The 20330-nt window shown below is 42.2% G+C and overlaps 1 protein-coding gene across 2 annotated transcripts in view; it reads right to left on the reverse strand.

Annotated features, from left to right (window-relative positions):
• ST6GAL2 (ST6 beta-galactoside alpha-2,6-sialyltransferase 2) overlaps positions 1-20330 on the reverse strand; it is a 55044-nt gene that overhangs the window by 8649 nt on the left and 26065 nt on the right. For both annotated transcript variants that reach the window (XM_054162975.1, XM_054162976.1), the window contains exons 2-5: positions 17286-18288; positions 11125-11222; positions 8435-8536; positions 7239-7413 (exon numbers count right to left, since the gene is read on the reverse strand). In XM_054162975.1, coding sequence (XP_054018950.1) covers positions 7239-7413; positions 8435-8536; positions 11125-11222; positions 17286-18231 — 1321 coding nt within the window. In that variant the 5' untranslated portion in view covers positions 18232-18288. The remainder of the gene's footprint in view (positions 1-7238; positions 7414-8434; positions 8537-11124; positions 11223-17285; positions 18289-20330) is intronic.

Consider the following 20330-nt stretch of genomic DNA (forward strand, 5'->3'; position numbering starts at 1 on the left):
TTTAAATATAGATAATCTGATTATTACACTCATAATGTGTCTCATTTCACACACACCACAGAATTAGTTACAGAAGAATTTAGCTGGACACACCAGTGAGTTTGTGCTTGATAAACTGTGCACTTGAAAGCTTTACAAACAAACATACAGCATTTAGAATGTATAGTTTTCTATACGTTAATCCACTTCTGTAGTGTCTCTTAATTGTATTTCAGGTACCACAGGAAAATCTGTCACTCCTTGAAACTGGGCCAAATGTGTCTCAGTTTTCCTTTGAAACATATAGTAAAAGGAGCCCTGGTTTTAGTGGGTTTTTGTTGTTGTGGTTTTTTGGTTTTGTTTTTAAATATTACATTTCTAAACCAGCATATGACCAATATTAACCACAAGAAAACCAAGTACATATTAAGGACTTTAATTGTCACAGATGGCCCTGTGCCTAAGCTTAACAAATTGTGTAATTCCTGTCATTTTTGATGCATAGATACATTATGTAATAGACCTAGAAAATGATATATCTATCACTTAACGCTAAATGCAAAAACATTAATCACAATATTGCATTCTGTAATATGATCATAGACTGGAAAATACTTTCCAGTGATATAATATAATTTTAAACATATTGCTCAAATTTAAATGATACACTAGAACAATAAACATTTTTTATATGTGATTTGGGGTGCTGTAAGAGGAGAACTATCACTTTTATCCCTGTATTACAGGAAGTGGGAGATACTCAAATTTCAGAGTGCTTTTCATTAGAATACAAAGAATTTAAAGCTCCTGTATTTGGAGGTATTATTTATTTGTGTGATAGCACTTGAACAAAACTGAGCTGGAAAGAGTAAACACTATTCTTTTCTGTTCCTTTACCAACTGCTTGTAAACAGCTGAGTAAGTAACAGTAAGAAAAGCAACTCATTTAATGTGTCATATTGTTTCTTTCAGTTCATTCAAGTATTTATTCTAAGCAGAGCTGGAGATCAGCTGCATTCTTCTATTCAACATGCTTACTGAAGCCATTTTAAATTTACACTCTTAGTCATACCATTGTAACCACTGCAGAGTAATGATAGTCTTGCTTGTACTATTGTCTTGATGCATGCAAATGAAGATTAAAATAATGTTATCAGCTATTAATGATGCATAACTGTTAAATCTGTAATGTCAAGTGTAAAGCCTCAAACAAGTCTCTCTTTCTCCCAGCAATAAAGTAATCTGGGCTCAGTCATCATTTTGCTTTCAGTGGTTCATGTTATGCTAAAAGCTACAGAGCAAAGACTACCACTTACACACACAACCTAACATGTAAATATCTACACAGACCACGTGTTCATTTGGGAGTTAAAAAAAGTTTAAACCCCCCAAACAACCAAAAACACATCAGAGCTTTCAACTAGCTTTTTAAAAACACAAAAGCTGTTGGGTATGTACTGACATACAAACGTGAATTTCAAGTAAAATCATCTCTAAGGAGGCAAGATAGCAAAGTGTACTGATGGATTATGATAACTAGGAATTCTAGGCAAACACAGTTAGTAAACAATGGTCAGGAGAAAAATCTTCATAGACAAGCCTCTATATAATCTAGACATTATTAAGAAAACCCCAAACTGCACCATCCTGTTCAACAGACACAGAATGCTGCTCTTGAGAAACTCAAGGAAGCAGATTTAGTCTAGGTCTTCAGATGACAAAAATGTAAGGTCAGAACTAGGCTGTTTACAAAGGCTATCAAGGACGGTATAGGAACAGCTTTCTTACAGGAGAATGACAAAAAGAGAGACTGCCAATTAATTATCCTCAATTAAAACTGAGTTTTGCCATGCTCAGAAAGAGGTAAAGAAAAGCAAGTTAATATTTCAGTGAGAAATGTATTAATAGGAAGAGGTAACACTTATGTCTGCTTCCAAAAGATGGGGCAAATCCTTCCCCACTAACAGTGATGTTGTCTCAACTGTCAATTCAGGATTTGCCAGTGGAATCCAAATCTTGAGATTTGGTGGTTGAATGCTTACAGTACTTCTAAGAAAAATGGAGGTGATCAAAGTTCAAGACAAGATATAAAAATACCAATACTTCTTTAGCAAACCAATTTTCAGCCAACTGTGAACCAACAAAGTCAACCACAAAAATCCACCGTGGCAACTGCCTAACACCAATGCAAACTGATGAGAATATGTTGCAGAGTTTTGTTAAAAAGCATGAAGGTGGCAGCTGCAAAAGTGATGTTCAAAGGATGCAAGAATGGGTTCTCAAAGCTCATCTACTAGATTAGGGAGACAAAGAGTAAGTAATTTATAATGAGGAGCCTCTGCAGTGTGTGCATGCTGTGTGTTAACATTTCAGAAGTGTCTGGAAGCAGTGACATCTTTAAAAGGTTTAAAACTACATGAATGTACACACAATGTAGTATTACTAAATCATTCAAAGATTGTGCCTTATTTTGTACATAACCTTTACAGAACAACCAATCCTAACCGCACCACGACTTTCTCCCCTTCCTCTCCTGTCCCCTCCCCCACAGCTGGGACATGTGCTGTGCTTTGCTCACCCCAGCCACCAGCTATCATAATGCTACCGCCTCTCTTCAGCAAAATACTGGTGCAGAGCTAATGTATGTCAGGTTTTGAGGATCCAGGATCCAGGGGCTCCAAGAGGGAGTTATGCCAACACAGCATCTCATGTCCCAAAGAAGTGCACGTTTTAAAAATGTCCCCAGCTCCCGTTGGGTGAAGAAACCAGGGAAAAGGTCACAGTATCACAGTATAACCAAGGTTAGAAGAGACCCCAAGGATCATCAAGTCCAACCTGTTCCAACAGACCTCACAACTAGACCATGGCACCAAGTGCCACATCCAATCTCCCCTTGAACACCTCCAGGGACGGCGACTCCACCACCTACCTGGGCAGCCCATTCCAATGACAAATGACTCGCTCAGTGAAGAACTTTTTCCTCACCTCGTGTCTAAACCTCCCCTGGCACAGCTTGAGACTGTGTCCCCTTGTTCTGGTGCTGGTTGCCTGGAAGAAGAGACCAACCCCTTCCTGTCTACAACCACCTTTCAGGTAGTTGTAGAGGGCAATGAGGTCACCCCTGATCCTTCTCTTCTCCAGGCTAAACAATCCCAGCTCCCTCAGCCTCTCCTCATAGGGCTTGTGCTCAAGGCCTCTCACCAGCCTTGTTGCCCTTCTCTGAATAGAGGTCCTACCTCTTCTCAAACTTTCATTCCCTCAAAGTGAGAGAGCATGTATGAGAATACCTCTTCACAAATAAGCCACTGGCCCTTTTCCCAAGAGACTTAATAATACTGTGACTTAAGTACTTTAATACAGCTATTAACAATGTTAGAAGATTCCCCTGACACAAATCACTGCTGAAGGATGCTGACTTATTCCTGTTGAAGAACACTGTAGGAAGACATTCCAGCAAGCATCTTCCTTTTGGGAAGACTCAGATCCTTATAAATAAGCAGCACAAATAGACACAATTGTCAATTTAAAAATGGAATTACTTGCTTACAGTCTAAGACCACCCGAAAACATTCCTGACGTTGCTGGTCTGATATTTTCATGTTTTAATGTATACATTTGTCCATTTTTGTATACTGGGACTACAGAGGGTTAAAAAGCTTGAAACAGAAGTGCTTCACTTGACCCAGAATCATTTTCTTCTACCTTTTTTTGTGTTACTGGAAGCAAGAGTGATTTAAGGAACTGCTGCTCTTCCTCCACAAGTAACCGCAGCTCACAGAGGGCTTCCTGACTTTCTGCTGATGTCAATGTGAACAAACCAGATCCTTGCACAGAATCTCTATTTGTTCTAATTGAAGAGAACTACACAGAGACTTACAGTAAGTCGTTCTAACAAAGTGATTAAAATCACTATGGTCCATGCTATAAAGAGGTTAGATTCTGGGATACAGGTGTCTCTGCCTATGACAAGTCATACCCTCCAGCCCGTCTTCCTTCAGGAGGAGGAGACACTTTTTTATAGTGAAGGTGACAAAGCACTGGAACAGGCTGCCCAGAGAAGTTGTGGAGTGTCCTTCTTTGGAGACTTTCAAAACCTACCTGGATGTGTTTCTGTGTGACCTGCCCTAGGTGATCCTGCTTTGGCAGGGGGGATTGGACTCAATGATCTCTGGAGGTCCCTTCCAATCCCTAACATTCTGTGATTCATACAGCTGTTTGGAGCACAATTGTATTAGCAGCACGGCTATTTAATAAACCATTTCCCCATTATCTTTTTGAAATTAAGATTAATATTTTATGATGGCAGTCACCCCCCATTCTTACTATTAATTTTCTAGGAAATAACTGCATATATTTTGAAAGAATCAGGTAGAAGCTCAATAGTCAGGATACACTCTTCATACAGGCACACTCAGTTGTGTCTGCCAGCTTCATTTCCAATTGGATTATTCACTGCATGAATTGAGAGATACCTGATCTGAAGACCAACTAAACATTTCAGATTTCTGCCAAGCCGCATTGTATTTTTCATGCTTTCTCTTGCCCTTTGTGTCTACCTTTCACAATACTCAGTTGCTATTTCTGTGTTGCCTCCCAGTTTTTATTATGTTGCACGTGCAATCCATAGGCATCCTCTCAATAAGGTTACTAAATGAGAAAGCCTCTCCCTAACAAAATATTTAAAATGTAACTATGAGAACAGTAGCTCATTATAAAATAAGGCAGATATAACTCCCCAAAAGCTTGTCTTACTGCCTGATTTTCTTAAAGCTAATAACAGCATTACCGAAATGTCTATGCACATACTTTGGAAAAGAACAATGTCAATAGAATTTCCAGTAAAGAAGGAGGTAAATTTGCTTTTGCACACAGAGTGCATTTATCTGTACAGCTTTTGTGGTTAATGTTATTGCTTGTTTAATACTTGGTATTTTCAAGGCTTCCTCTGCTTGAACAATCTTTTTTGTCAGGAACATTTACATTTGGGGTTGAAGGTTTCTATTCAATTCTTATAGGAAAATGAACTCTGCTTCTTCAAAGAAAGCTTTTAAAGTGTTTCTGATATCCGGTGGAAGCACGGACATTACATTGCCCTTACAATGATTGTCTTCATTGTTCCTGTGATCAGCTGCTGTTACCTATTTTTATCAAAAACTTCCTTACTCCAAGAAATGCTTTTGAAAAATGTGAACGCAGCTGGTGAGATGATTCCACATGAGCAATCTTCTCCTCATGAATTTTTACAAGCAGGTTCCAAAAATCTCACTTCAAGAAGTAAGCAACTGCCAAGCTATCGCCTCCAAAACACAAGGCCTCCTCTTTACACTCACGCTCTAGGCAAGCACAACTCAGGTCACAGACAGGCTTTTCCCAGACACCTTTATGTCGTTCCTCCAAGAGCTTCAGCACCTTCCTTAAAGCCTTTGGTAACCCCACAATATCCTGGGATGCCACTACTGCATACAGAGCCCCAAATAAATACTCAGAACTGGTTTTCCCACATTGGATGCAATCTTAGATACCTTTGCTCACAGATTCGGATAGAAAGAAAGAAAATGGCATTTTCTGACTGCAGCAAGTACAAGGAGGAAAGGATAGAGTTTCCAAAGCAGAAGATGGTATGTGGAGCTGTCTTGTGCTCTGTATCTGTAGAAGCCTGAGCAAGAAAGATCTTGACTCAGTCTTGCTATTCTGACTACTTCCATCCTTTACACATTCATAATCAGGACCTGCTATGCATCAGGTAAGTCCTTATGCGCTATGAACAGTGGATACAGTGCTCAATTATCCCCAGAAATGCTAAGAACCAAAAAATAGTGTGAAACTATATTCTTTCAACTGTAAGAAGAAGATGGATGCTTTGGGCACATTCTGACGGAACACTGGATGCTGTAAGAGGGCATGGGAAATCCCATTCCTTGACTTGTTCAGGGAATACAGCTTGGCCTGCCTGACGAGGGGATTGAGTCCATCATCAGTACATTTGCAGATGACACCAAGCTGGGGGGCAGGTGTTGATCTCTTAGAGGGTAGAAGGGCTCTGCAGAGGGACCTCGACAGGCTGGACAGATGGGTAGAGTCCAACAGGATGGCATTTAACAAGTCCAAGTGCTGGGTGCTGCACTTTGGCCACAACAACCCCATGCAGTGCTACAGGCTGGGGTCAGAGTGGCTGGAGAGCAGCCAGGCAGAAAGGGACCTGGGGGTACTGGTTGATAGTAGGCTGAACATGAGCCAGCAATGTGCCAAGGCGGCCAAGAAGGCCAATGGCATCCTGGTCAGGATCAGGAATAAAGTGGCCAGCAGGAGCAGGCAAGCCATTGTGCCCCTGTTCTCAGCACTGGTTAGGCCACACCTTGAGTCCTGTGTCCAGTTCTGGGCCCCTCAGTTTAGGAAGATGTTGAGTTGCTACGAGTGTTCAGAGAAGGGCAACCAGGCTGGTGAGAGGTCTGGAGCACAAGCCCTATGAGGAGAGGCTGAGGGAGCTGGGGCTGTTTAGCCTGGTGAAGAGGAGGCTCATGGGGAGACCTTATTGCTCTCTACAACTACCTCAAGGGAGGTTGTAGCCAGGTGGGGGTTGGTCTCTTCTCCCAGGCAACCAGCACCAGAACAAGAGGACAGTCTCAAGCTGCACCAGGGGAGGTTTAGGCTGGATGTTAGGAAGAAGTTCTTCACAGAAAGAGTGGCCATTGGAATGGGCTGCCTGGGGAGGTGGTGGAGTCACCATCACTGAAGGTATTTAAGAAGAGACTGGATGAGGCACTTGGTGCCATGGTTTAGTTGATTAGATGGTATTGGGTGATAGGTTGGACTTGATAATCTTGAAGGTCTCTTCCAACCTGGTTCATTCCATTCAATTACACTCCATTCCATTCCACTCCATTCCACTCCACTCCATTCCATCTGTATGATCTGCTTTCACTTGTCTGATGCACCAAAGCTGTCTGCTCTATGATCACAACAAAGAACTTCAAAACAGTGCTGGGGCTCAGCAGAAATTCATACAGAATAGTACAAATTTCTCACAGATACAAGTATGTTTTATAAATACGGGTGTGAAGGGCAAGAAAGCGGAACAGGAAATTCACCCAGCTATTTTCTAGTTCTCACACTGTGTGCTTTAGCTAGACATTGTTTCTGCATAGAGCACCAAGAAGCAACAGTAGATGTGCATGGGCTTGATCTTCAGGCAACATACTCATTTACAAGTTTAAAACAATTTTTATTCTGTCAGTTGGGCCCATCTTTGATACACCTACCAATAAAACCTGAAGAAGGAGGGTTGGGCTGTATCTTCTCTTTAGTATTCTCCTGAATGATGTCCCAGAGCTGCCATATAAACTTAGGATGGAGAATGTAAAACGGCTGGTTTGGATTCTTCCTGCGATGCTGTACGTAGGGAGTGAACAGATTGTAGTCCGGCTTCTTATACCACTGGGAGGAGAAAAGTAAGAATTTGGTTTTTAATCTTATGGTATCAGATGTGTTTCAAACACTACATGTACAATAACATTAATGAGCTTCATTTGGGTTCCTCAGAACAGAAGCAAAGGTAGCAAAGCAGCTTTCACTGGTGGATGTTTCTGCTAGAAAGCCAGCCCTCGCTGTGAGCTATTCTGTTTCCCTTCTTCATGCAGAGACTGCAGCAAGATGAGCCAACATCATCTCCCCCTTGCAGGCCTGTGTTAAACAAGGGGTTCAAAGAGCCTTGACACAAGAACTGGGCATGGGGGTGAACCTTCCTCTGAATGTGGAGGCAGCAGCACATGAAGCAGGCTGATGGCAGCCTGTGTAGGAGGCAGGCAGCCTCTGGCATCTGTTGCTAAGGGAGTTCAGCAGAGAGAGGTTTACTTTCTATTTTGCAGCCTGCTCAGCTCTGAGCTCCCCCTGCCAAGAACCATCAGATCAAACGATCCACCAGAGCTGCAGCACCAGCCAAAGCAGAGACTCCCCCAGTGACAACCAGATGGATGTCTGTTGCTTTCAGTGAGAGGGTACATGGTGGGGCACAGATGGCTGTGGGGGAGTGGACACAAAAGGAAGACTGGCGGGGAGGATGCTTGAGAAATGAGGAAGGCGCTAAGAGAGATTTTCATTAGGGTGTTATATTTTGTCTGAGAAGGAAGAGGAGAAGGTGGGGGAAAAATGGATGCAATTCTTCAACTTTCCTGATAAAACCTCCTTCTGAAATCTAGCAATGTCTCCTCCCTGGAAAACCCATGGAAAACTCACTGTTTTGTGAAAATGGCAACATTTTATCAAAAATCCCCCCAATCATCCATTTATCCTAGCATCTCAGAGCAGGCAATTCCAATAGAAAAGCTTTGGACCAATTCATTCCCCACTCCTCAGATAAAGAGGAGAAGCAGAAGACTGCAGTAGTAGTAGTAAACACACTCATTTTCTCCTGTGCTCTCAGAGCGATTGGGAAGAAAGGTATAAGCACACATCTTACCACATTCAGATTTGCAGAGTAGGGGGCAGGATCCCAAGCTACTAAGATAACATCTTTGTACAAGGAGCTGTCAACAAAGTGATGATTTGGATTGGCGAGAATCTGCAAACACAGATGCAAAGAATTGCACAGCGTTAAAAGGAAGTGGGATTCAGAAAAATGGCAAAATCCTCCTCTAAAAAGAACAGTCCTCCCTATGCCACTGTTCTGGTGTAACTCTGGTTGATTTTAAACATTTTGTTTTGTTACAAAAAATAAATAAAAAAGAGCTTAGCCACAAACAGCACTCATGACAGTTTGAAGGAGCAGTATGCTGAATTACTCTCCATCTGTGAGGGACACGCTGCGACCACTTGAGATGCTGCATGACTGTATATCAACAGTAGTGTATATTCTGGATCTTGAAAATGAAAGCCATGGTATTTCAGCCTGCCTGCAGGAACCTCTTCTTAGATACAGAGAAGCTTGTCTTGAAGGGTTACAGCCACTAAGGATAATGTCTTCACCAACATCACCTTTTTGGTTACTCTCTCATTTCAACAGTAAGTCGATTTCATTTCATGTAGCCCAAAAAGGCAAATTAGACCCTGACTGCACAAGTTGGTATACCTACAAAAACAACACAAGGGAAACGCATGCAATATGGCTGTTTCTGAAGTAGCAGTCATATTGCTGTGGTCTGCTGCACTCCTGTAACTCCCTCCCACATCTCCTAGTACTCTGCTTGATCCTCCTGCCTCATTGGAAGTTTGCTCTTCACTTCTGCTGGTTCGTCCCTTCCTTGACCCTCTATGCCTAACCAGATCTCTCTCATCCCTTGTACACTCAATCTCAGGTAGGATTAAGCTGAATGACTTCAGCATTGGTTGAAACAGTGTGAATTTGCTCCAGCTGTGAAACCAATCAACATTCCAGACAAATAAATTCTTACTAATTTTCATTTCCCTTTAGGATCTAATGAGCCATATTTGATTATGCATATTTTTCTTCAGAAAAATAATATTGTTGCCATAGCAATATTCTTCCTACCATAAACTCCAAGCTTAATGACTTTCTACCAGCTTTCTACAAGAAGAATAAAATTAGTCATGCTGTTATCAGCATCCCCAACTCCAGTTCTTAGAGCAGTTTTCGCCTGAGAATGTAAACTCTTTTTTTTTGAGAGTACTGAGTAAACAGACCAAAGGGTCAAGCTTTTAAAAGCCCAGTTTTGCAGTTATCACACAAAGGAGCTCTCACTTGCCTTTCACTAAGCAAGAGTCCTTTGGAGGTATTGTCCACACAAATTTCACTCTTGGCGAGTCTGCATTCATATGTATGAGATGAGTTTCTACTGGAATAACAATATCTGCTGTGGCTATGCTGGCTGCCTTCACATCCTCTGGGCTTTCACAGCACAGAACATGAGGGAAGAAAAGTGCCACAGCAGCCTTTTAGTCAACTGAATGCAGGATATTCCAACAGCGAGTAAGGAAGGAGGCTCAGTAAACCTGCATGGGTAATCTATCTTCAGCACTGGTAAGGAGAGTGACTTTTATCAAGTGGTCTGTGCAGATTCCACTCTCAGAGAGGGGAAGACCAGTTTCTCAGCAGGAGCATCATGGGTGGCTTCTGACCAAAAGATGGCGGGCATGAAAACACTTATGAGGACACTGTGTGAGCTAACCTGGGCTGAATTTTAGCTATGTCCTGTGTCTTCTTGAGAAGCCTTGTTGAGAGTAAGCTGTACACTGCAGCAGAGAAGAACGTGGGACTCTCCATTACCACCCCAGTGAGGGCGGAGCCAGGCCCCCAGCCTGCCAGGAATCTGTCCTGCAATCTCACAAAGAACTACAAAACTAGTACGAAAGGAATGGCAGTGAACAGTCCTCTCTGCAGTGCCAAGGAATATGAACTCATACACACAGAGAACACACCCACCAATGATGGATTTTACATAGGCAGTCACTCAAAGACAAAAACCCAAATTCCTAAGAAATACAATAAATGAACATTTTGCTGTCATTCAGAACAATGTACAGAGCATGCTACATGGCCATCCACACTACTGGTGTTGACTTTTCTCTGGTTGGTTGTTTTCCCAATATTGAAAATCTGCTCTAAACCATAAGGTGTCACTGTAGCTCAATGCACAATTATTTGTTGCCATCCATATGCAGAAATCCCATTTTGTGTTTCCATTCAGATGAACAAACTCACCTTAGGTATAATATCCAATATACATTAAACTTTTTTACTAGTTCATTACAATTTTTTAAAGAATGACAACTTGTATTAAGACAACTCAGTTCCCATTTTTTTCACCTTCCAGCAAGAAATAATTGGAGAACTGGAGAATAAGAGAAAAGAGCTTTGGGATCCCCACAGCTCAGTCTTTCTGAAGATCCTGGAGGCAGCATGGTGAAAATTCTGTACTGATGGCTCTGGCACCCTGCAGAGCCTTTGCAGATGTAAGACACACAAGAAACTTTACGAACCAATTACTTGAAACACGGATACCGAGTAACTACTGCAATCACTCCACACTGACAGCAGTGTGAAAATCCCTGTAAGGGAGAAATTTTACCCACTCCTCATCATGACTTAAATCACTATCTGTTTCTCAGATTACTCAATGCTTTCTCAGAATTTATTAGTGTTATATTGTTCAGAAGTGACACTGACTGGAATTCACAAAACTAAGACCTTACCTGAGAGTTAATGATCCGCATGGTGGTTTTATTTCCAACATCTTTTTCATAGCCACGAGTTGGAGCAGAATTAAATCTTAGAACAGCATCATGAGAATCTAGGAGCATAAATGAGGGGATAATTTAGTTTTCTTTGTAATATAGAAGAGTAATATAAAACAAATTATCTAAACTAATGTAAAATTTACACATTTCTCTTATCTGGATATTCTAAGGATACTGAACATTCTACTAGTCACAAACAAACGTCATCTATCTTGCATCTGCCATACACATTATTAAATGCACCAGGAAAAAAAAAAGTTCAGAATCATTTATTGATTTAGCCTGTAATATTTAAATATGTCTTTTAATTGGATAAACTCAGTGTGGGAAGGTTATTAGTACACCCAGTACACACAATTATTCGCTACGTCTATCGCAAAATTTACAAAGAATTACTCCATGCAAAAGCATGTTAATTGCAGGGATGTCTAATTGCACATTTGAATAACAATACCTAACTGTAAGCTTGTGCCTCACAGTACTTTATAATACCTGAAAATTTCAGACTACCCCAAACCTATTAATCATAACATGTACTTATCCTCAAGGTCAGTACAAGTCTTGAAGAGTCTCTGTAGGGAAGTCAATCCAGAAACCTGCTCACACACAGAAACCTGATGATCCCTTGGCAGCAAAGATCTAACAGAGCTGAATTGTCAAAGCATCCCCACAAGCTGTTGACCTCTGAGTCATGTAGTAGAGAAAGCAGCTACATGAAGTATGGGTCAAGAGTAAATACTATGTGTAAGTGTCCACCGGATAAAAGATAGTAATTTTTCCAATGTTTCTTCTAAGGGGCTCTCAAAGCCCAAAAAAGGCGAGTAAGACATTGTATTAATTGTCCAGAAACATACTGTCCCTGTCAACAGCAACCTATTTGGTCTACTTTTACCCCTTCTATCAGTGAAAGCAGAGAATACGATTCAGGCCAAAATGGACATGTAATGCCTTAACCCACAGGTAGTTTACAGAGCTGTTTTTCTCTAGTCACTTAAAATGTGGTTATCTACAGCTGGAAGTTGCACAAGTTTCTACAGGTGGAAGTGTCAAAAGATAATCCACATGCTTTAATGAAGTTCAGGCCTGATTGTACCAAACTGGGATCTTGCATCCTTTCACATTTTCGCTCTACACTTCTTGTACTCCCACAAGAAAATGTTGTGGGACGTGAAGACAGCAGCCCAATCTCAGCCATAGTTGCTTGCTTTAATATCCTGTTTCTGAGAAAAAAGTGTTGTTTTTTTTCAAAATGTACACTGAGCTCAACTCTTCAGAAGCTAAGAAGGCTTTTTTCTATGTGTCTATGCAGAGACAGTCCTGGTTCTCTCTATCAAGAAAAACCTTTCCTTTAACACAAAATATATGATCAGAATACACCTTAATACTGGCAATAGCTGGCTTTAAGTGAAATGATTTTAATCTTGTTACCTCCTCCAAGTTCAAGAGAAATGCATTCCCTTGGAAAAAAAAAAATCAAGTAAGGCAAGCAGAAGTCCTGCATGGACAAGCAAGGAACTCTTTGTAAAACTCAAAAATAAAAAGGAGGTTTACAATATGTGGAAAAAAGGACTAGTCCATTGGGAGGATTATAGAGATCTAGCCAGAGCACATAGAGATGCAACAATGAAGGCCAAGGCCCTCCTGGAACTGAATCTCAACAGAGGGGTGAAAGGGATCAAGAAGAGGTTTTCTAAATACATCAATGATAAAAGGAAGAGCAGGCAAAAGGTAGGCCCACTACTGAATGATATGGGAGATATGGTAACTGATGATGCAGACATGGCAGAGTTGCTGAATGCCTTCTTTGCCTCTGTCTTTAATCTTAAGACCAGCCCTCAGGAACCTCGGTCTCTACAAGCAAGAGAGAACTGGAGAGATGTAGACATTCCACTGGTCAGACTGGACTGGGTTAGAGATCTCTCATACCGACTAAAGACAAACAGATCCCTGGGCCCCAATGGGGTGCATCCACGAGTGCTGAGAGAGCTGGCTGATCAAGGTTGCAGAACCTCTCTCCATCATGTTTGAAAAGTCCTGGAGAACAGGAGAGGTGCCTGATGACTAGAAGAAAGCAAAGGTCACTCCAGTCTTCAAAAAAGGCACAAGGAGGACCCAGGCAACTACAGACCAGTTAGCCTCACCTCCATCCCTGGAAAGATGATGGAGCAGCTCATCCTGGGGGTCATCTCTAACCACATGGAAGACAAGAAGGTTATCAGGAGGAGCCAACATGGATTTACCAAGGGGAGATCCTGTCTGACTAATCTGATAGCCTTCTATGAAATTATGACCAAATGGGTAGACGAGGGAAGAGCAGTGGATGTCATATATCTTGACTTCAGTAAAGCTTTTGATACTGTCTCCCATAACATCCCCACAGAAAAGCTCAGGAAATGTGGAGCAGACAGCTGGTCAGTGAAGTGGATTGCAAACTGGCTCCACAACAGAGTTCAGAGAGTTGTTACTAGTGGCACAGAGTCAACTTGGAGGCCTGTGGCCGGTGGTGTTTCCCAGGGATCAGTACTGGGTCCAGTTTTGATCAGTATCTTTGTCAATGACCTGGATGAGGAGAGGATGAGGATGAGAGTACCCTCAGCAAATTCGCTGATGATACAAAACTGGGGGAGGTGTGGGGGGGGTGTTGGCTGACACCCTGTCAGGCTGTGCTGCCATCCAACATGACCTGGACAGGCTAGAGAGCTGGGTGCAGGCAAACCTCATGAAGTTCAGTAAGGACAAATGCAGGGTCCTACATCTGGGAAGGAATAACAGCAGGCAATAGAACAGGCTGGGCACTGCCCTGCTGGAAAACAGCTCCACAGAGACAGACCTGTGAGTGATGGTGGACAGCAAGTTCTCCATGGAACAACAATATGCCCTTGTAGCCAAGAGAGCCAATGGTATCCTGAGATGCATCAAGAAGGGTGTGTCCAGCAGGTCTAGGGAAGTTCTTCTACCTCTCTACTCTGCCCTGGTGAGACCACACCTGGAATACTGTGTCCAGTTTTGAGCTCCCCACTTCAAGAGAGACAGAGAACTGCTGGAGAGAATCCAACAGAGAGCCACGAGGATGATTAGGAGACTTGAGCATCTCCCCTATGAAGAAAGACTGAGCACCCTGGTGCTATTTACTCTTGAGAAGAGAAGACTGAGAGGGGATCTCATCAATGTGCATAAATATCTGAGGGGTGGATGTCAAGTGGAAGGGGCTAAGATCTTTTCAGTGGTGCACAGTAATAAGACAAGGAATAATGGCCTCAAACTTGTACATATAAGATTTCACCTCAACATGAGGAGAAACTTCTTTACAGTGAGGATGATGGAGCACTGGAACAGGCTGCCCAGGGAGGTTGTGGAGTCTCCTTCTCTGGAGACTTTCAAAACCCTCTTGGATGCAGCCCTGTGCAGACTATCCTAAGTGATCCTGCTTTGGCAGGGGGTTTGGCCCCAATAATCTCTGGAGGTCCATTCCAACCTATAATACACTGTGATATGGAAATAACCATTTTGAAGATATAAAAAGTTTGGGGGTTGAACACAGAGCCCTGTTACTTCCCAATTATGCCAAAATAATTGGGTTTCACATTAAATAGCATGATCATGATGGGGGTGTTTGCTGTACTTGCACAGTACTTTCATACCTAATTTAATTAAAAAACAGCCAGAGGGTGGGGGGAGGAGGGCAAAAGCCAGACCACAAATCAACATTACTGCCTGCGATTCTAATAGGAGCACCAGAAGAGGGAGCTAAAGGCCTATGAAGAGAAAGGTCCTCTCAGATGCTGCCTTTTTTTCCTTTCAAGATAAATAGTAAACCCCTCTTTTGCTTGCAGCAACTTCGACAAAGGCTGAACAGCCCATGGCCAAAATCCCCAGAACTCACACATGGAGCGTTTCTCTCCACTATTTAATGATGCTGGCTTTGCTGTGTCCCTGTGGACATGGAGGTGCTCAAGCACGCGTGCTGGGCTTACTCCACAGAGCAGCACCACCAGCTGCCGCCCAGAGTGTCTCCAAACTGGCAAATCTATTTTCATTTTCAACCAAGAGCTGGTAGCCCTGGTGGGAGAGGACTTCTACAGCTGCATAGGCACAGGAGAAAAAAAGAGCATCTTGCACAGTCTGATCTTTCTTTTTCTGGTCAGACTCTTCTCAGTTTTTCAAGAACTAAAGTGAAGTTGGAAAGGCATGGCCAAGAGCTCAACTGTAACACATACTATATGGAATTTGCAGGGGAAGTATAACTTCTTTGCCATAGCAATAATAATACAAACAGATGGTAGAGCTTCCAGTTTCCATTTTAAATGGGAAACATTGGCCTCATGTCTCCAGTATATTACCACTTCTCATGAGCTGCCCTGACCATTAAAATCCACAGAGTTGCACAGGCCCTTCTGGGATGGTCCTAAGAAGCTGGTTGTCCTCCCCATTGCTCTGGGCCAAATTCTCTGCTCAGTCACAAGTACCTGTCCATGGCATGGAAGACACTTAGAAAAAACCTTATATGATCCCTGCTGCCCTACACCCTTCCCTGTACAAGCAGGAGGAGATCTGACACTCCTTTGTAGGCCTCACCAAGCAGCATCTCATCCTTTCAGAGGCATCAGATGACAATTTCCCAATTAAATCAAAAGCTCTTCCTCAGATAATTAGTATGAGCCCAGAGTGTTCCAAAGAAAATGGGTACACAGAGGAGCATATCCAGCTATCAAGCACCAAGGTCTACACCTGAGCTGCAACTGAGTGTCCAAATACGCCATGATACACGCTGTAATATGTAATTATGTAAATGTGTCACAATGTGCTATGGAAACTCCAGCACAGTGCCAATCCATACCAGTGTAAATTTGGCATACTGGGGAACACGAACAGATGATTTTTGTTTCAATCAAGAATAACACATTGGAGGAAGGAACTGTTAAGCTTTTTTATCCCAAAGATTTCTAAATTGGCGAGGCTTCCTGTGAAATTGGGGGTTACTCTGGTGTGATTTCTTTAGCTGCAGGCTGGCCAGGTACCCGTGCTGCACTGGAGTATTAGAGTAGTTTGGTAATGATGGCAGCTCTAATACATCTTAAGAGATTTAAAGGAAACCCATCTGTGTCAAAGAAACGATGCAGTGCAATGAAGCAAGTATTGGGATGTGAAGTCCTGGAAGATGGGAGGATTAATGAGTGAACATCAAAAGGTGTTTATAGAGAGCTCCAGGAGATAACTCTTCTTGCTCCAGAAGTAACTTTTGATAGATACATTTTATCCTTCTTCCAGTGCTTTTAGCATACTGCATGTGTAGCACTAAAGCGAAGAACTAAAATGAGACATTACAGTGAGTATTACCATTCATTTTTTAAAAGAAAAAATAAAATTGACATTGATTAGTTTTATGGCTCCACAATACGCTTCTGAATCACTACCACAAGACTCCTACCTTGAAGTGGAGAATTCTGTGTGACGTAAAATCTCAGCATACCTGCAACCTCAGGGACTCAGCGCAGCAATGGAAAATACATGGGACAGAGATACTTGGAACTCATTTAAATTCACTCTTTGAAAATAGGTCAGGGGACTTGACCTCAGCACATGTAGCTATTCAAGAGTCTGAATTCTCTGTCTGTGAACTCTAAACATGCAAGAGATGAATAGACTACTCTGATGTTTCTTGGCATGGAGATAAAAAGTTCAGTCTGGGATAGCAATACAACAAGCAGTTTTCTATTAGCCACCACAAGACAGAGACAGGTACAAGATAGCATTGCAGAATAAAACTTGGACATGGTTCTAATCTGCTGAAAACATAAACAAAAGCTGAAGCAAAACATCAAATACAGCCAATCTGATGAAACCTGTGCCTCCTTTATAAACCATAATATCATAATAAGGCATTACTGTATTTTTAAAATCAAATTATGACTTCAGGCCTAATTTTGCTGTCAGTTATATTGTCCTGAAAGGGAACAGCTTCACTGAAGTCCATATGCTCACATTCTTGTAAAGCTGGTGATAGACAACAACTAGACTTCACAGACCTATGCTTTAGAAGAATGAACCTTTTCAAAGACAAACATGAACACCCACATGTACACATATATGAACATGAACAGATGTGTTTCACCCACCTATTTCATCCCCTAGAGAGGAGTTCAGTATTGCACCAGCAGACATAACTACAGCACAGCTCCCAAAGCCATGTGTATACAATTTACCCAGTGGAATTTGGGGAACGTGCTTTTCCCATCCAAGAGTGGAGAAGGGAGCCTCCTTGCCATCTATTGTTTTCACATTCACCCTTTCTTTTAGCTCACAGAATAGCTGGTCTCCTGTCAACTTGGAGTTTCGTTTCCCCTTGAACCGCACCCCATGCTTATTGGTGCTCAAATAATCTTTCATTGCCTTCTGGAGTCGAGGGTTTAGCATCTTGAAAGAGACATCCCCTTTCCAAAGCTTGTAAAGAAAGGATTTTGACATTGTGGAATATAGCCCATCCCAGTCATCAGATTCATCCAGCATCTGGTTTCTCCTGTGCTTTGTGCTCCTTCTCCTCATTCTTCTCTGATGGCTCCAGTTGTTCTGTAAAACATTTACTTTTGGATTATCCTCATTGGCTGAGATTAATTTTGTTATCTCTTGAAGGTGGTTGTTTGACTGAGGCTGACCAGCAGCAAATAAATAATCATCATTCACTTGGTAGAAAGCACTTTTTGATTTTCTTCCTATCTGAGATGGAAAAAACTCATCTTCATTTCTAAAAGCATCTTCTAAATCAGTCCATTTCTTAATGCTACCAGTTTCTGATTTAAACGTACCCAAGAGATCTTCATTAAGAAGTACTTCATTCCCATTGATGCTTTCAGAGAATGATGGATCGTGAATGGCTCCCATGATGACTCTCTGTTTGCCCTGAAGGGGCAGAAGCCTCTTAGTTTCAATGTAAGAAAAGGAACTCGGAACTGGTTCAGCAGTGTTGCTATCTGTAAAATAGATGAATATCACCAGAAAAAGTAGACCCCATGCGAAGATCCCAAACAGCATGAGTTGTTTCCATTGCTTCAAGTTAGGTTTCATGGCAATGCCTTTACCAGCTCCTTTGTGCCTTGAATTATCGGTCAAGGAAAATCAAACCTGGAAAGAACATCAAATATTAATAAAGAATGGTTCTAAAAATAAGTACAATTCAGAAATATCTTAACATGCTTTGATAGAAGGTGCAGAAATAATCTCCAGGCTGTAGCACAGAGAATTCAGAAGCAGAAACAAACTCCAGAGCCTGCAGACACTGTAGGAGTGACAAGCTTTGGCTGTAACCACACAGTGACAGCTGCTAGCTACAAAAGAAGCTGGTGGCCAGTTTCTACAGTAACACTGGATCCTGCCTTCAGGGAGATCATGTGCCTGCCTGCCTGCTTCTGCTATATTGAGCATAGCACTAAGAGAGCAAAAGCAGAACCCATGCCTGATGTATGAACGGTCAGGATAGTATTAGCTGCCTTCTCTTTTGCCATTGGAAATCCTTAAGCAATGAGACTGCGCAAGCCTGTCCCCAAAGGGACCAAGCAGGGAGCACAAGCTCTCAGTTGGACAGGCCTCCTCTGCCCACAGTATGGAAAGAATGGTGCTCTTGGGATGTCATCAAGGGGATGCAGGGGAGACCATCACACTAAAGGTCACAGGGGAATGTTTTCTTTTCCTCAGCTGGTATGAACTGGCACAGTTTCAGCAGAATACATCATTTGCTATCCACAGTGCAACTCAAATAAGAGCAATGGCTGTACCTCTGCTGTGGATGCTGCACACACACTGAGGCAGCATGACAGAGTTCTACACATCAACATGTGAGAGGCTTCCAAGGGGATGGATGGCACAACTAACTAAAAACATGCCTTCAGAGTAATGACAGACATTTACATAAAGGCAGTGGGTAGGGGATGTCAGACCTAGACTTGGAAACCTGTGTTCTACAAATATCTGGGGATTTTGGACTGCTTGTGGAGTAATGGTCCAGAAAATAGAAATAAAGTCTGATTGAGTGGCGTGTGCTCCAAGAAAAACAGACTAATACATTGCCTTTACATGAACTCAATTGTTTAATAACTGATGTAGGTATCAGGCTGAGGAAAGTCCAACCATCCTGTCATAAGCCTTATCATTCACCACCCTGCACCACAGTCATCATCAGCCTCAGTTGCCATATTGCAGTGTTAACTCAGCGTACCGCTTAGTGACAGATCGCTTACCTGACCTGAAATAAAAATAAGCTCCTTCTTCAGGAGTTTTCCTTCTAACCCTTATTTGTTTCAATGGCCACTTAATGGTGGGACTAGGGGGAAGGCTTGGATTCCATTTACAGCCTGTGCCTTGGGAGCCACCATCTCATCATACTTCGCCCAAACAGCACACATAGCTTACACCCCTCCAATAACACACTGTATGCTTACACCTGACCAACAAGGCGTGACCAAAAACACACTCACCATATCCTATCACCTTCCTGCAAGCTGCTAAAGTACATCAAAGTTAAATGCAAAGCTTAGACTGAAGCTGCAACTAAGGCTGTGTTTTCATATCATAAAGAAACTATCACTAACACTGCTGTAAGGCATTCTGTGCTCTCTCCCTCCTTCCTGCACAGCGCCTCCAGCACTGCCAACACCACTGTCTATGGGCCTCCCATATTACAAACTGGATTATTAAATCGATACATCAGGGAATTGGAGTGGGCAAATGTGTTAAAGATTTTTTGTTTGCTTGTTTTGGGATTGTTTTTTTGGTTTTTGTTACGGGTGAGGTTTTGCTTTGTTTTGAACTGGGTCAGCCCCTTTATCCATCAGTGTGGTCACACATCCAGTTGTCTCAGCACAAACACAGAGATTGCCTACCACAATGCAGAGGTGAGAACAAACCACAGGTGGTATTGGCAGCGATACTTCAGGCAAACATTTCCGCTGACCTCCTAGGAATGCAAAGCCATTGCATTGCATTTCCAAACACAGTCTATTCTAATGATCTAGACAATGACTACAACACTTAAAAAAAGCAGGTTAATTCTGAGACTCAAACCAGTATTCAAACAGAGGATTCATAATGTCACACTTGGAAGACCAAGTTTCTTTGCAAATATATTCATTTCCAGTACACTGGGGGAAACAAAACCAAAACCAACCAAC

Source organism: Dryobates pubescens, chromosome 7 (genome assembly GCF_014839835.1).
Source record: "Dryobates pubescens isolate bDryPub1 chromosome 7, bDryPub1.pri, whole genome shotgun sequence".
NCBI classification, from domain to species: Eukaryota; Metazoa; Chordata; class Aves; order Piciformes; family Picidae; genus Dryobates; species Dryobates pubescens.